Source organism: Marmota marmota, unplaced genomic scaffold (genome assembly GCF_001458135.2).
Source record: "Marmota marmota marmota unplaced genomic scaffold, marMar, whole genome shotgun sequence".
NCBI classification, from domain to species: Eukaryota; Metazoa; Chordata; class Mammalia; order Rodentia; family Sciuridae; genus Marmota; species Marmota marmota.
The window spans coordinates 7,936,647-7,948,393 of record NW_026000185.1 but is presented as its reverse complement, the minus strand read 5'-3'; the positions used below and the strand labels follow the sequence as shown (position 1 = coordinate 7,948,393).

The following is an 11,747-nucleotide window of genomic DNA, read 5'->3' as shown; positions in this document are numbered from 1 at the left end:
TCCAGTGTGCTGTGGTGGTCCTCGCCCGGGCCCCAAGCCAGCCCACTGCGGCGCGCCGAATCCCTGGACCACCACAGCACACTGGACCTGCAGTCCCCGCGGCCTGCCGCCCTCCTGCCAGCCAAGTTCCACGACTGTAATGGGCAGACAGTGGCCCTGCCCAGTGAATTCTTCCTGCGCATTGACAGTCACAAGGAGGACACAGTTGAGCTGGATGACGATGTGGAAGACGTGAGTGGGCCCCAGCAAGACCCACAGCTGTCCCTGTGCTGTTTTGGGCCCATTGTGGGTCAGGGCAGCAGACTAGCCAGGGGTGGAGTTCAGCTCTGGGGATCCCAATTGGCCCCCTGCCCTCAAGGCCGGCCCTCCCTTGTGGTCAGCCACTGCCTGGAGCCTCCTTGGTGAAGCAGGCAGTGTCTGCCAGGCTGGGTGCCTCAGGGGCCCCACCAAGCTGGCCAGTGGACTCGCTGTAATCACTGCCCATTGCCTGGGAGTGTGGGAAGGTGAGGCTCCTGGCAGACAGCAGGAGGGAGGGGCAGCCCCAACAGGCACCTGGGTGGACTGGCCCCCAGGAGGGACAAGGCAGCGCCTGGGGTCTGAGGGCTACCTCCCCTCCCCAGAGCTGCTGCTTCCGCCTACACAAGGTGCTGGAGCCCTACACGCCCCAGTGGTGCCGCAGCCGCGAGTCCTGGGCCCTCTACCTCTTCTCCCCGCAGAACAGGTGAGAGGACAGGGGGGCTGGCGGGTGACCCCAGGGCCGCAGCTGCTGTGGGGCCCGCCAGCCACACTCACAGCCCCCTCCCCAGGCTGCGTGCCTGCTGCCAGAAGGTCATCGCGCACCGGATGTTTGACCACGTGGTCCTCGTCTTCATCTTCCTCAACTGCATCACCATCGCCCTGGAGAGGCCAGACATTGACCCCGGGAGCACCGTGAGTTGCCGTCGGAGGCCACTGGGGCAAGGCCGGGCAGGGCAGAGTGCAGCTTTCCCACCGGACTTTCCCTGCAGGAACGGGCCTTCCTCAGCGTCTCCAACTACATCTTCACAGCCATCTTCGTGGTGGAAATGATGGTGAAGGTAGGTCTCTCCACTGCCCCGCCCTAGCCCGCCCACTGCCAAGCCCCGCCCACAGCCCTGCCTGTGGGCCTCCCACCTAGCCCAAGTACCATCCCCAGGTGGTAGCCCTGGGTCTGCTGTGGGGCGAGCGTGCCTACCTGCAGAGCAGTTGGAACGTGCTGGACGGGTTGCTGGTCCTGGTGTCCCTGGTGGACATCGTTGTGGCCATGGCCTCCGCTGGTGGTGCCAAGATCCTGGGCATTCTGCGCGTGCTGCGCCTGTTGCGGACCCTGCGACCTCTGAGGTAGGGCAAGGACAGGAACAGGGATGGGAGGACAGGGGGCCACCAAGGGTGGAGGTGTGGCCTTTGAGGTAGGACAGAGTCGGGAGGATGGGGTGGGGCCACCACAGGTGTCCAGAGCGGACGAGGCGTGGCCCACCCCACCTGGTAGCCGCTGTGTGGCTCAACCACGCGTGCCCTCCACTGGGCCAGGGTCATCAGCCGGGCTCCAGGCCTCAAGCTGGTGGTGGAGACGCTGATCTCATCGCTCAGGCCCATCGGGAACATCGTACTCATCTGCTGCGCCTTCTTCATCATCTTCGGCATCCTGGGGGTGCAGGTGGGTGGGCTGCCGCCCAGGTGGACAGGTCTGGGGGCCACTGGGCGGGTGCCCCGGGTGACAGCCGTGCCCGGTCAGCTCTTCAAGGGGAAGTTCTACTACTGCGAGGGTGCCGACACCAGGAACATCTCCACCAAGGCTGAGTGCCGGGCTGCCCACTACCGCTGGGTGCGGCGCAAGTACAACTTCGACAACTTAGGCCAGGTGGGCGCGGTGCGTGCGGAGCCTCCAGGGCAGGGCTGACCACTGCGCGGCCCTGTTGGTGACCCATCGCACTCGCAGGCGCTGATGTCACTGTTCGTGCTATCGTCCAAGGACGGCTGGGTGAACATCATGTATGACGGACTAGACGCCGTGGGCATTGACCAGCAGGTGCGCGGGCTGGGAGGCCACAGAGGCCTGGAGTCACCCTTTGTGTCCTGGGGCTCCCGCCGTGGGCGTGGCGGGCGGAGGGCAACACACCGCCTCGTGTGCCATAGCCCGTGCAGAACCACAACCCCTGGATGCTGCTGTACTTCATCTCCTTCCTGCTCATCGTCAGCTTCTTTGTGCTCAACATGTTCGTGGGCGTGGTGGTGGAGAACTTCCACAAGTGTCGGCAGCACCAGGAGGAGGAGGAGGCGCGGCGGCGGGAGGAGAAGCGTCTTAGGANCCCTGACATTTCCCCCACCCCCAGCAGGCCCCTGGCAGGTCCTTGGCATTACACCCACCCTTGATAGGCCCCCAGTGTCCCCCCTACCCCTGGCAGGGCCCTGGTGTTACCCCTGCCCCAGGCATGCCCCGCCCCTGGCAGGCCCCCAATGCCGCCCCTCACTGCGGCCCTCAGACGTCTCCTTGTCTTTCCAGGCACTTTCCCCAGCCCAGGTACCTGCCCTGCCCGCATGCTCAGCCCGCTAACGCTGGCCGGCCGTCACACCGCATGGGGAAGGAACACAGGCTCGCTGGGGTCCCCCAGGGTGGGCATAGGCTAGGGCCAGGTGCCAGCGGGCGGGGGGAGGCTGTGGCTTGCTCTCCAGTGTCCATGCCGCTGCCCCCGCTCTGGCCTGTCCCTCTTTGCAGCTTGCATGTGTGTGTCTCTGCTGTCTCTTGGGACAAAAAGTGTCCCCTGGCTCTGACGGCTGTGGCTGCTCCGTCTTCTGTGCAAGCTGCCATCCCCCTTGGCTGCCTTAGCTGAGCTGAGCTGAGCTCTCTAGTGACTGCATGCTAGACCAAGGAGCATGAGCCTCCAGGGTGGGGGGTCGCTCTGGTCAGCACCTGCTCTCCCTTGCCCTAGGCCTTCAGCCCCAAATTTGCGGTTGCGTGCCAAGGTGGCCCCGGGGCACAGGGCAGCCCACACCGTTCCTGCAAGAATTGGCAGCACTACAGGGCTGCTGTGGGCAGGGCACTTCGCAGACAGACCTTCAGGGGCACATAGAGGAGGCACTCCCCAGGGAGGTCCTGCCTTCCTGTCATGAGCCCTACTGACCTCAGAAGGCTGACCCCAGACCACTATCACCAGGTGCCCCTTGGGAGATGGCACAGGAAGGGACTTTACTTGTGGCCAGGGTACATCCCTACCTAGGCAGGCCCACGGGGTCTGGACTGGGAGATAAGGGGCTGCCCTGCCCAGCCTTTCATCCCAATGCTGGTCCATGGCCAACATGGCCAGATCTCCTGCTGGCCAGCCTGAAGTTTCAGGAGGGCAGTTCTGGTGCAGGGACCCGGGTAGAATGCAGGAAGGCCGCCTCAACTTCTACACCCTTCCTGGGGGCTGTCCAGACCTCCCAGTCCAGGAGGCCGACCTACCCCAAGGCCTCCCTGCAATCCCAGCCCATGGACTCTCACAGAACTGCCTTTCTACAGCATGGGTCCCTTTCCAAGAGAACGCCCTCCTCTGGCCTCCTGCAAGCCCCCAAGGGGCCGACCAGGACAGCTGGGCCCTCCTTGAGCTGTCCCGCTCACTTGGCGCTGGCTGCTCACGACCCCTCTCCCTGCAGAGGCCCAGCGCCGGCCCTACTACGCTGACTACTCCCAGGCACGCCGCTCCATCCACTCTCTGTGCACCAGCCACTACCTAGACCTCTTCATCACCTTTGTCATTGGCCTCAACGTCATCACTATGTCCATGGAGCACTATGACCAGCCCAAGGTGGGCCCAGTGGCACAGCCGCAAGTCCAGCCCAGCTTTGCTGCTGTCCAGCCAAGGGTGTTCTTTAAATACCAGGCCCAAACCCACAGCACCTGCCCAGGAAAGCGCTCTCAGCCTAAGGCTGGCTATAAATGTCCTTGGCAAGGGATGGCCTGTGCCCCTCATGCTCCCTGCACCTGTGTCTCTGGCCCCTAGTTGGGGTGTAGAATGGTAGAGCCTTCCAACAGAAGCAGCTTAGCCTGAGGAACATGCCTTGCTGTGAGGCTGGGCACAAGGGCGTGGTGGGGCGAGGGCCTGTGTCCCCCCCAGACTTAGTGGCCTTACCTGGGTGACGCTTCCCAGGCTTCTTAGGCATCCAGGTCAGCAGAGCTGGGGCCACAGTGGCCAGGCGCAGTTGCAGGCCCTGCACGCTGAGAGGGCCCTTACTGTGTCAAGCGTCAACTGTGTGCTGTGCTAGAGATGGGAGACCTGACCGCCCAAGCACATGCTGCAGGGTGTCCTGGGGCTGGGGCCTCATGACCGCAGGAGGCCACTTGAGCAGGTAGAGTCGGCAGGGGCGACTCAGGGCCTCTTCAACCAGCTTGCCCCTCTGTCCCCCAGTCGCTGGACGAGGCCCTCAAGTATTGCAACTACGTGTTCACCATCGTCTTTGTCATTGAGGCTGTGCTGAAGCTGGTGGCCTTTGGGTTCCGGCGGTTCTTCAAGGACAGGTTGGTGGGTCCCCTAGCAGCCCTGAGGCACCCTGGGTTTTCTTGGAGTCCTGGCTGTCCTGGGACAAGTGCAGGTGGCAGGCAGGAGACTCCTGCCCTGGCCCTGAGTGGGCTCTGGGGTGGTGGCTGTGCTCAGCTGCGCCCTCTGCTGGCCAGGTGGAACCAGCTGGACCTGGCCATCGTCCTGCTGTCCATCATGGGCATTGCCCTGGAGGAGATTGAAATGAATGCCGCATTACCCATCAACCCCACCATCATCCGCATCATGCGTGTGCTCCGTATCGCCCGTGGTAGGTGTCCACCTGGGGTCCCCTAGACTGTCAGTAGAACCTTCTGATGGCCTCTGAGGCCTAGACAGAGCAGGATGGGCCACTGACAGGTCTGAGTCGCCTGAGATGTCTGCAGCTAACAGGGTAGTCCTGTCTTCCAGACAGGGAGCGCAGGGTCGGTTTCCAGGGTCTTTGGATCATCGGGTGGGGGTCAGCATGACTGCTAACACTCAGCTCCTGACCCTAGTGCTGAAGCTGCTGAAGATGGCCACAGGCATGCGGGCCCTGCTGGACACTGTGGTTCAAGCCCTGCCCCAGGTAGGTCAGGGTCTGGGCACTACCTGAGGGTGGGCATTGTGAACTCTCAAAGGACAAGACCTCGGGGAGGGCCTGGCTCACCATCCCCCTCCTCCCTCACATCCATGTGTGTAGCTCAGCTGAGCTGGAGGAGGGGTGCAGGTCACCTGCTTTCACCTGTCTTACGGCAAGAGCAGTGACCAGTGCCTTCCATGACCAGTGTACTTTCAGAGGTCAGGGGCCACAGAGCCAGGGAGGGGCTGAGGCCAGTGGGGACCACGGTGAGCCTGATGTGGGTAGAAGACTGGCCCAATGTCCACAATACTGTACCCACAGTCCCACCTGTCCTTTCTGGCCTCAGGCTGAAAGGTACCAGTTGCATGGCCCTGTCTACACAGAGTCCAGTCCCCCTGCTCCCCCTGGCCATGGCCCAGCCTACTGGCCATCCACCCATGTGCCCTGCCCTACAGCTGATGACCTAGTGCCCAGTTGCCTGCCTCCTCACCCAACGCCAGCAGCCACCCACTCCCCTGTCTCCCCAGGCTTTTTCCAGCCACCTCCCCACCGTGTGCCCGACCACCCGCCCCACCAGCCCTCCACCCCCACCATCTTTAGCAGCATGTTTCATCCCATCTGAGTGACATGCTGGTTGGTGCTCTACCCTCTGCCCAGCCACCCATAGGGACAGGAGGGAGGCCCAGGCCTGGCCACACCCAGCCTTGTAGGGTGCTGGAGCAGGTGCTGAGGTGCCAGCCGTTCAGAAGCTGCGGGGCTGCACAGATTCTCCAGGGAGGCAGGGACAAGGCCTCTGGTGGCACTCCTGTCCACTGAGCCTTGGCCCAGGGCCCTGCCATGGGGACCCCAAGGCAGAAGTGGCCCCTGCACAGTGCAAACAAGAGCCCTCAGCAATACCCTCTGGGCCTCAGGAAGAGCACATGCTAGGAAGAGGGTGGACAGCCCCAGGGCAGCGGCTCAGGGGTGGACAGTTGGGCAAGCAGGGTGGGCATGAGCTATGGAGGGTTAGAGACTGGGGGACAGGGAAAGGTCAGGCCAACTCGGGAGGGGCCCTGGACCTGGGGCCAGAACGGGAGGTCCAGGAGACTCTAGGGCCAGGAGGGTCACAGAGCTCGGGTCCTCACCCCACCTTGCCTGGGCCAAGTGCGGGAACAGGTCCACGGGCTGGGCCGAGGGCTGACCTTGTTCTGCTTCTCTCTCGTGTAGGTAGGGAACCTTGGCCTTCTTTTCATGCTCCTGTTTTTTATCTATGCTGCCCTGGGAGTGGAGCTGTTTGGGAGGCTAGGTGAGTGTGGCCACGCCACCTACTCCCTGCTGGGCACCGCCAGTCCCAGGGGATCAGGAAGGCTCCCTCTTCCTCCACCCACACAGGCCTGCAGCTGGCTCAGGATCCTAGCCCCAACCCAGGCAGGCCACAGACCCCTGGTGTCCTTCCCCACTCTCCCACTGGCCCCTTGGGCCTTCACCCCGTGAGGTCAGCACTAGAGCACGTGCACAGGTGGTTCCCTCTGTCCTCCAGAGGTGGCCCCAGGCAGGACTGCACTTGGGCCTTAGCACACACCAACCTGCTGACCCCCTGTGGCCGCCAGGAAGCAGGTGCTGGCAGTGTGTCCTCTGGATTGTCACTTAAGACTCTGACCCAGTCCGAGCCAGGGCAAGTGGGGACCCTCCAGATCAGCCCCGTCCTTGCTGAGCCTGCACTAGCTGTCCTGCCAGTGCTGGGAGACTGTGGTGGAGGCTTCCATGCTGACGAGCAGGGTGTCCCCTGGCAGAGTGCACTGAGGACAACCCCTGCGAGGGCCTGAGCAGGCACGCCACCTTTGCCAACTTCGGCATGGCCTTCCTCACGCTGTTCCGCGTGTCCACCGGGGACAACTGGAATGGGATCATGAAGGTAGGGCAGGAGCTGCCCTGGGTGGGGCCCGGGTGGCCAGGGACAGCGCAGTGACTGGCTGCCTCCGCAGGACACACTGCGGGAGTGTGCGCGTGAGGACAAGCACTGCCTAGGCTACCTGCCGGCACTGTCGCCCCTGTACTTCGTCACCTTCGTGCTGGTGGCCCAGTTCGTGCTGGTCAACGTGGTGGTGGCCGTGCTCATGAAGCACCTGGAGGAGAGCAACAAGGAGGCCCGCGAGGACGCCGAGATGGATGCCGAGCTCGAGCTGGAGATGTCGCAGGGGCCCCCCGCCCGCCCCTCACCCCCAGAAAGCCCAGACACAGGCCCAGATGGCCCCACCCTCTTGGCCGTGCGCAAGGTGTCTGTGTCCAGGACACTCTCACTGCCCAACGACAGCTGCATGTTCCGGCCCGTGGCACCCGCCACGGCCCCCCAACCCCACCCCCTGCAGGAGGCCAGGATGGAGACCTACGCGGGCAGCACCCCCTCAGGTGTGACCCCTGGGGGGCCAAGAGGACGGGGCTGGCAGAAGGGAGGATGGGGTTGGCAAGTCGCGGGTGGGGGATGGCGGGGTTGGGGCACAGGACACCTGGTTCAGCTGCGTCCCTGCCCCAGGCTTGGTCACCTCCGCTCACTCGCCGCCCCTGGAGCCTTCTGCCTCCCTGCAGGTCCCATCAGCCACATCCCCACCTGCCAGGGGCAGCGACCCTCAGTGTACCCTGTCCCCCCGTGGCGCACCCCACTCCCCCAGCCTCAGTCGGCTGCTCTGCAGACAGGTAGGGACCCTCATCCCGCAGGCCTGGGGGGCTTCATGGGGTTCCTTTTCCCTTTGATAGGTGGTGCTGAGGCCTAGGGTGAGCAGGTGCTGTGTCCTTAGGCTCAGATTGTTCCATCTGCCCCTTGGCAGACCTCAGGGCGTCAAGCCAGTGGTGGTTTATGGTAGCACAATGGCAGACCCCAGCTTATAACTGCAGAGCTGGTCACAGGGCCCAAGAGTCGTCCTCAGGCAATAGCCTTGGGCCCTCACAGTGGCAGAGTGCCGGCTCCTGGGTCCTAGCTGTGCCTGGCCTGCCAAGGCTGACCCACAGCCCCTACCTGTTCTCCCCAGCTCCTGTGGCCAGCAGGAGAGCCCCTTGCTGCTTGGGAGCTCTCAGGGTATCCCATCCTCCTGGTGTCTAGATGGGCTGTGAGGCCTGGGCCCCACCCTATGCCCCACCCTGTGCCCCTCAGCACATCCTGGACCCTGTGCAGGCTCTGCCCTCCGGAGCTCAGGCCTCCAGGGCTTCCCCTCCACTGGTGGCTGCAATGGATGGCTCCGGTCCCTCAGAGCCTCACAAATCCCTGCTCACACCAGCAGCTCCCTGCCCCCTCATCCTGCTGGCCAAAGTCCCATTCCTCACCTTGAACTGGTGTCTCTGCAGGAAGCCATGCGCAGAGAATCGCTGGAAGAGCAGGCTGATGGTCGTGGGGACAGTGCCCCGGGATCCACAGAGTCTTTTGAGAAGAGCCCAGCCAGGCAGGACTCCCTGGGGGGCCCCCCACGGTCCCCGCCCTGCTCCCCACGGCCTGCCAGCATTCGCACCCGCAAGCACATGTTCGGACAACGCTGCATCTCCAGCCGGCTGCCGGCCCCTAGTGGAGATGAGGCTGAAGCCTCAGACCCAGCTGACGAGGAGGTCAGCCACATCACCAGCTCTGCCCAGCCCTGGCCCTTGGCCTCAACTCATAGCCTTGCAGCCTCCCCGGTGACCTCCCCTGTGGCCCGAGGGGTGGCAGGCAGCGCGCAAGACCTACGCAGGTTCTGCAGTGTGGACGCCCAGGGTTTCCTAGACAAACCAGGCCGGGTGGACATGCAGAGGTGGCCCTCCATGGAGCTGGGTAGCGGGGACAGCCACCTGGATCCCAGGGAGGTCAAGGCCTGGGTCCCTGAGCTCGAGCCAGCCCTGGGGGCACGCAGGAAGAAGAAGATGAGCCCCCCCTGCATTTCTGTGGATCCCCCAATGGAGGATGAGAGCTCTACCCGGCCCCCTGCAGCAGAAGGTGGCAGCAGCACCCTGCGGCGCAGGACCCCATCCTGCGAGGCTGCCCTGCACAGGGACTGCCTGGAGCCCACCGAGGGCCCAGGTGCAGGAGGGGACCCTGCAGCCAAGGCGGAGCGTTGGGGCCAGGCCTGCCGATCAGAGCATCTAACTGTGCCCAGCTTTGCCTTTGAGCCACTGAATGTGGGGGGCCCCAGTGGAGACCCTTTGCTGGACAGTGACCACAGTGGGACCCCAGAACCCACAGCTTCCTTCTCAGGGGCCACAGCATCTCTAGAACCCCATGAAACAGAGCCACCCTTGCCCTCTGGAGATGCCCCACAGAAGGACCAGGAACTATACCTCACAGTTCCCCAAACCCCGCTAAAGAAAGCAGGGTTGCTCCCAGCCACCCCTGCCCTGGGTGACAGTGCAGATGGATCTGTGTAGCTTGGGCTGATGCACACAGGGCTTTGATCCTGGGACTGGGAGCATCCCACAGAGGGGCGCCCAAGCAAGCTGTGAGCAGACCCCAGCTTGCCCCTGCTGTGGACGGAGGGGCCTGGGAAGAACGTCAGAGCAGGGAGAAGGGTGGACACCCCTTCTCCACGCGTGGGGAGCAGCCTCTGGGTCCCACAAGCCTCCACCGTGCAGATTCAGTTTGGGGTTTTCCTGAGTTTTGCCACCACTGCCCGAGGTGCTGGGGACAGGAGAAAGACCGGCAGCTCCTCGATGGAGGCCCCACAGCTCTAGCCTCGCAGTCCACGTGACTGTGTAGGGAACACACGCTTGGACCTCTCACCCTAGCAGAAGCCTCACACCCCGAGGCCACTGCAGCCAACCCCACCTTTGCTCAGAGTCTGAGTCCTTATCATCCTTTGTCACCCCCAGTGCACTCCGTCCCCATGTCACTCCCTGCCCCATCCCCTGAGTGTTCCAGAAACATCCCCGGGACTCTGGGAATGTCCACGTCACCAGGGAGACAGAAGCCGCGCAATAAGACACCTGACCTTTCCCCATTGGGCCCTGTACATCCAGGATTTTTGGCCTGGGGATTCAGTCCTTTGTTTTGTTCCCTTTGTTTTATAAATCCAGGTTAAATGTTGCAATAATCTGATACAGAAAACTCAGCTTCTTAAGGGAAAAGGGAGGGCCGGGAACAAAGCAGAATAAACACTAACTTATTTAAGAGACTTCCTGTTGTGTCAGAGACAAGTCCTGGAGCTACCAGGGAGGGGCAAGCCAGGTTCTGTGCAGCCAGCACTTGGCCAGCAGCAGCACCAGGAAGACCGGGAGAAAGAGCCCAGCCAGGAGAGGGGAGTCCTGGGTTTCCCAGCCCCAAGGACCCCAATTCTGGGGTGAGGAATTCACATGGGGATGTGGCTGTAGGCCCAGGCCCGTCAGGATGGATGCAGCCTCGCCCCAGCGGACCACGCCAGCCTGCAACCAGGTCCCATCCACCTGGCAGGCCTCCGGTCATCCTGGAGGGCAGAGCAAGGTGAGGGCCAGTGGTGGTTGGTGGGGAGTCTTGCTGGACTCCAGGCCCCAAGCCCTCCACTGTGCCCTAGGCCCACCTAGCAGGGTATGCCAGCACACAGCACACAGCATGTCTGACCTGATAGTGCTGCTATCCATGCTGGGGTAGGACTGGCTGCAGGTCTCTGTGTCCACCATGCCTCCTACAGGCTGTATGGGGGCCACAGAGGCTCTGGGGATGGGGCAAGTTCGGGGGAGAATGGAGCACCAGCCCCCACACTTGCAGAGTGGGCAAGGAGCTGGTTCCTTGGTACATGCACCAAGGTTGGTGGGCCAATTCCCCTCTTCCCGCCACGGTCCAGAGGATGTCAGGGGGCTCCTTGCCTCCCTCCTGCATGTGATCCCAGCCCATCACTCAACACCCATCCCAGGGTGGAAGTCAGCTGAGACCTTGGGGAGGCAGGCAAGATCTGGCTGCAGAGGGTCACAAGGGTGACCAGTTGCACCAAGGCAATGTCCCTTCTAGACCCTGGTGGTCCAGGGGAGTTGGAGTACAGGATAATTCATCTCATGGTGGAGACATTAGGAGACAAAGGTCTTCAGCTCTCCCAGGTGGACCTGGTAGTCACATGAATTCAAGGACCTGGAAGGGTGGGGTGGATGGGTGTGGTGGCACCCCTGCTGTGAGGGCAGCCAGCTGCACAGGCAAGAAGTCAGTGTCCAGCCCACCAGACTCCACCCCATCAGAATCCATGTCCAGCTCATCCCCCTCAATCTTCAGGTGTGGAGGATTGACGGCATCTCGGGCTCCTGCTGCCTGAGCTGGAACATATCCAGAGGGGCAGATTGCAGATTTCAGTAGTGTGAGAGAGAGAGCCACTCTCCCCCTCCAGGTATACAAAGACATGCAGAAGCTTCTTCCTGCTGGTTAGGGTCCGGAGACTTCCAAAGTCAGTACCAGTCTGGTGGCCAGGAAGGCCTCAGAGCCCTGGGGCTGCCTGCTGCCATACCATAGTCCCCCTTGTTGCTGACGAGGACAGGTTCCAGGCTCAGAAGTGAGTCAAAGGTCAAGAGGAGCCCTCTGCACTGCCAGTGTGCCCACAGGCCTGGACATTCACACTGCCCCCACTCACCCTGGACACACCCAGAGAAGCTGTGGGCAGCAGTGAGCACCCACCACAGCAGAGGCTGGTCTACCATGGCCTCACCCCGGCCTGGGCAGCATGGCCCCTCACGATTTGGTCCCCTGTATCTAAAACCTG

The 11,747-nt window shown here is 62.8% G+C and overlaps 1 protein-coding gene across 1 annotated transcript in view; it reads left to right on the top strand.

Moving 5' to 3' along the window:
• Window positions 1-10,202, top strand: part of Cacna1h (calcium voltage-gated channel subunit alpha1 H) — a 52,460-nt gene extending 42,258 nt beyond the window's left edge. The window contains 19 exon segments of the mRNA XM_048789417.1: window positions 1-231; window positions 621-721; window positions 807-930; window positions 1,008-1,076; window positions 1,175-1,359; window positions 1,549-1,675; window positions 1,754-1,879; window positions 1,958-2,047; window positions 2,155-2,365; window positions 2,522-2,539; window positions 3,652-3,803; window positions 4,404-4,513; window positions 4,670-4,803; window positions 5,030-5,100; window positions 6,301-6,379; window positions 6,867-6,988; window positions 7,059-7,482; window positions 7,607-7,767; window positions 8,413-10,202. The exon segment at window positions 1-231 is cut by the window's left edge and continues 96 nt beyond it. Of these exon segments, the coding sequence (XP_048645374.1) occupies window positions 1-231; window positions 621-721; window positions 807-930; window positions 1,008-1,076; window positions 1,175-1,359; window positions 1,549-1,675; window positions 1,754-1,879; window positions 1,958-2,047; window positions 2,155-2,365; window positions 2,522-2,539; window positions 3,652-3,803; window positions 4,404-4,513; window positions 4,670-4,803; window positions 5,030-5,100; window positions 6,301-6,379; window positions 6,867-6,988; window positions 7,059-7,482; window positions 7,607-7,767; window positions 8,413-9,459 (3,582 nt within the window). The 3' untranslated portion in view covers window positions 9,460-10,202.
• Window positions 10,203-11,747: the final 1,545 nt, after the last annotated feature.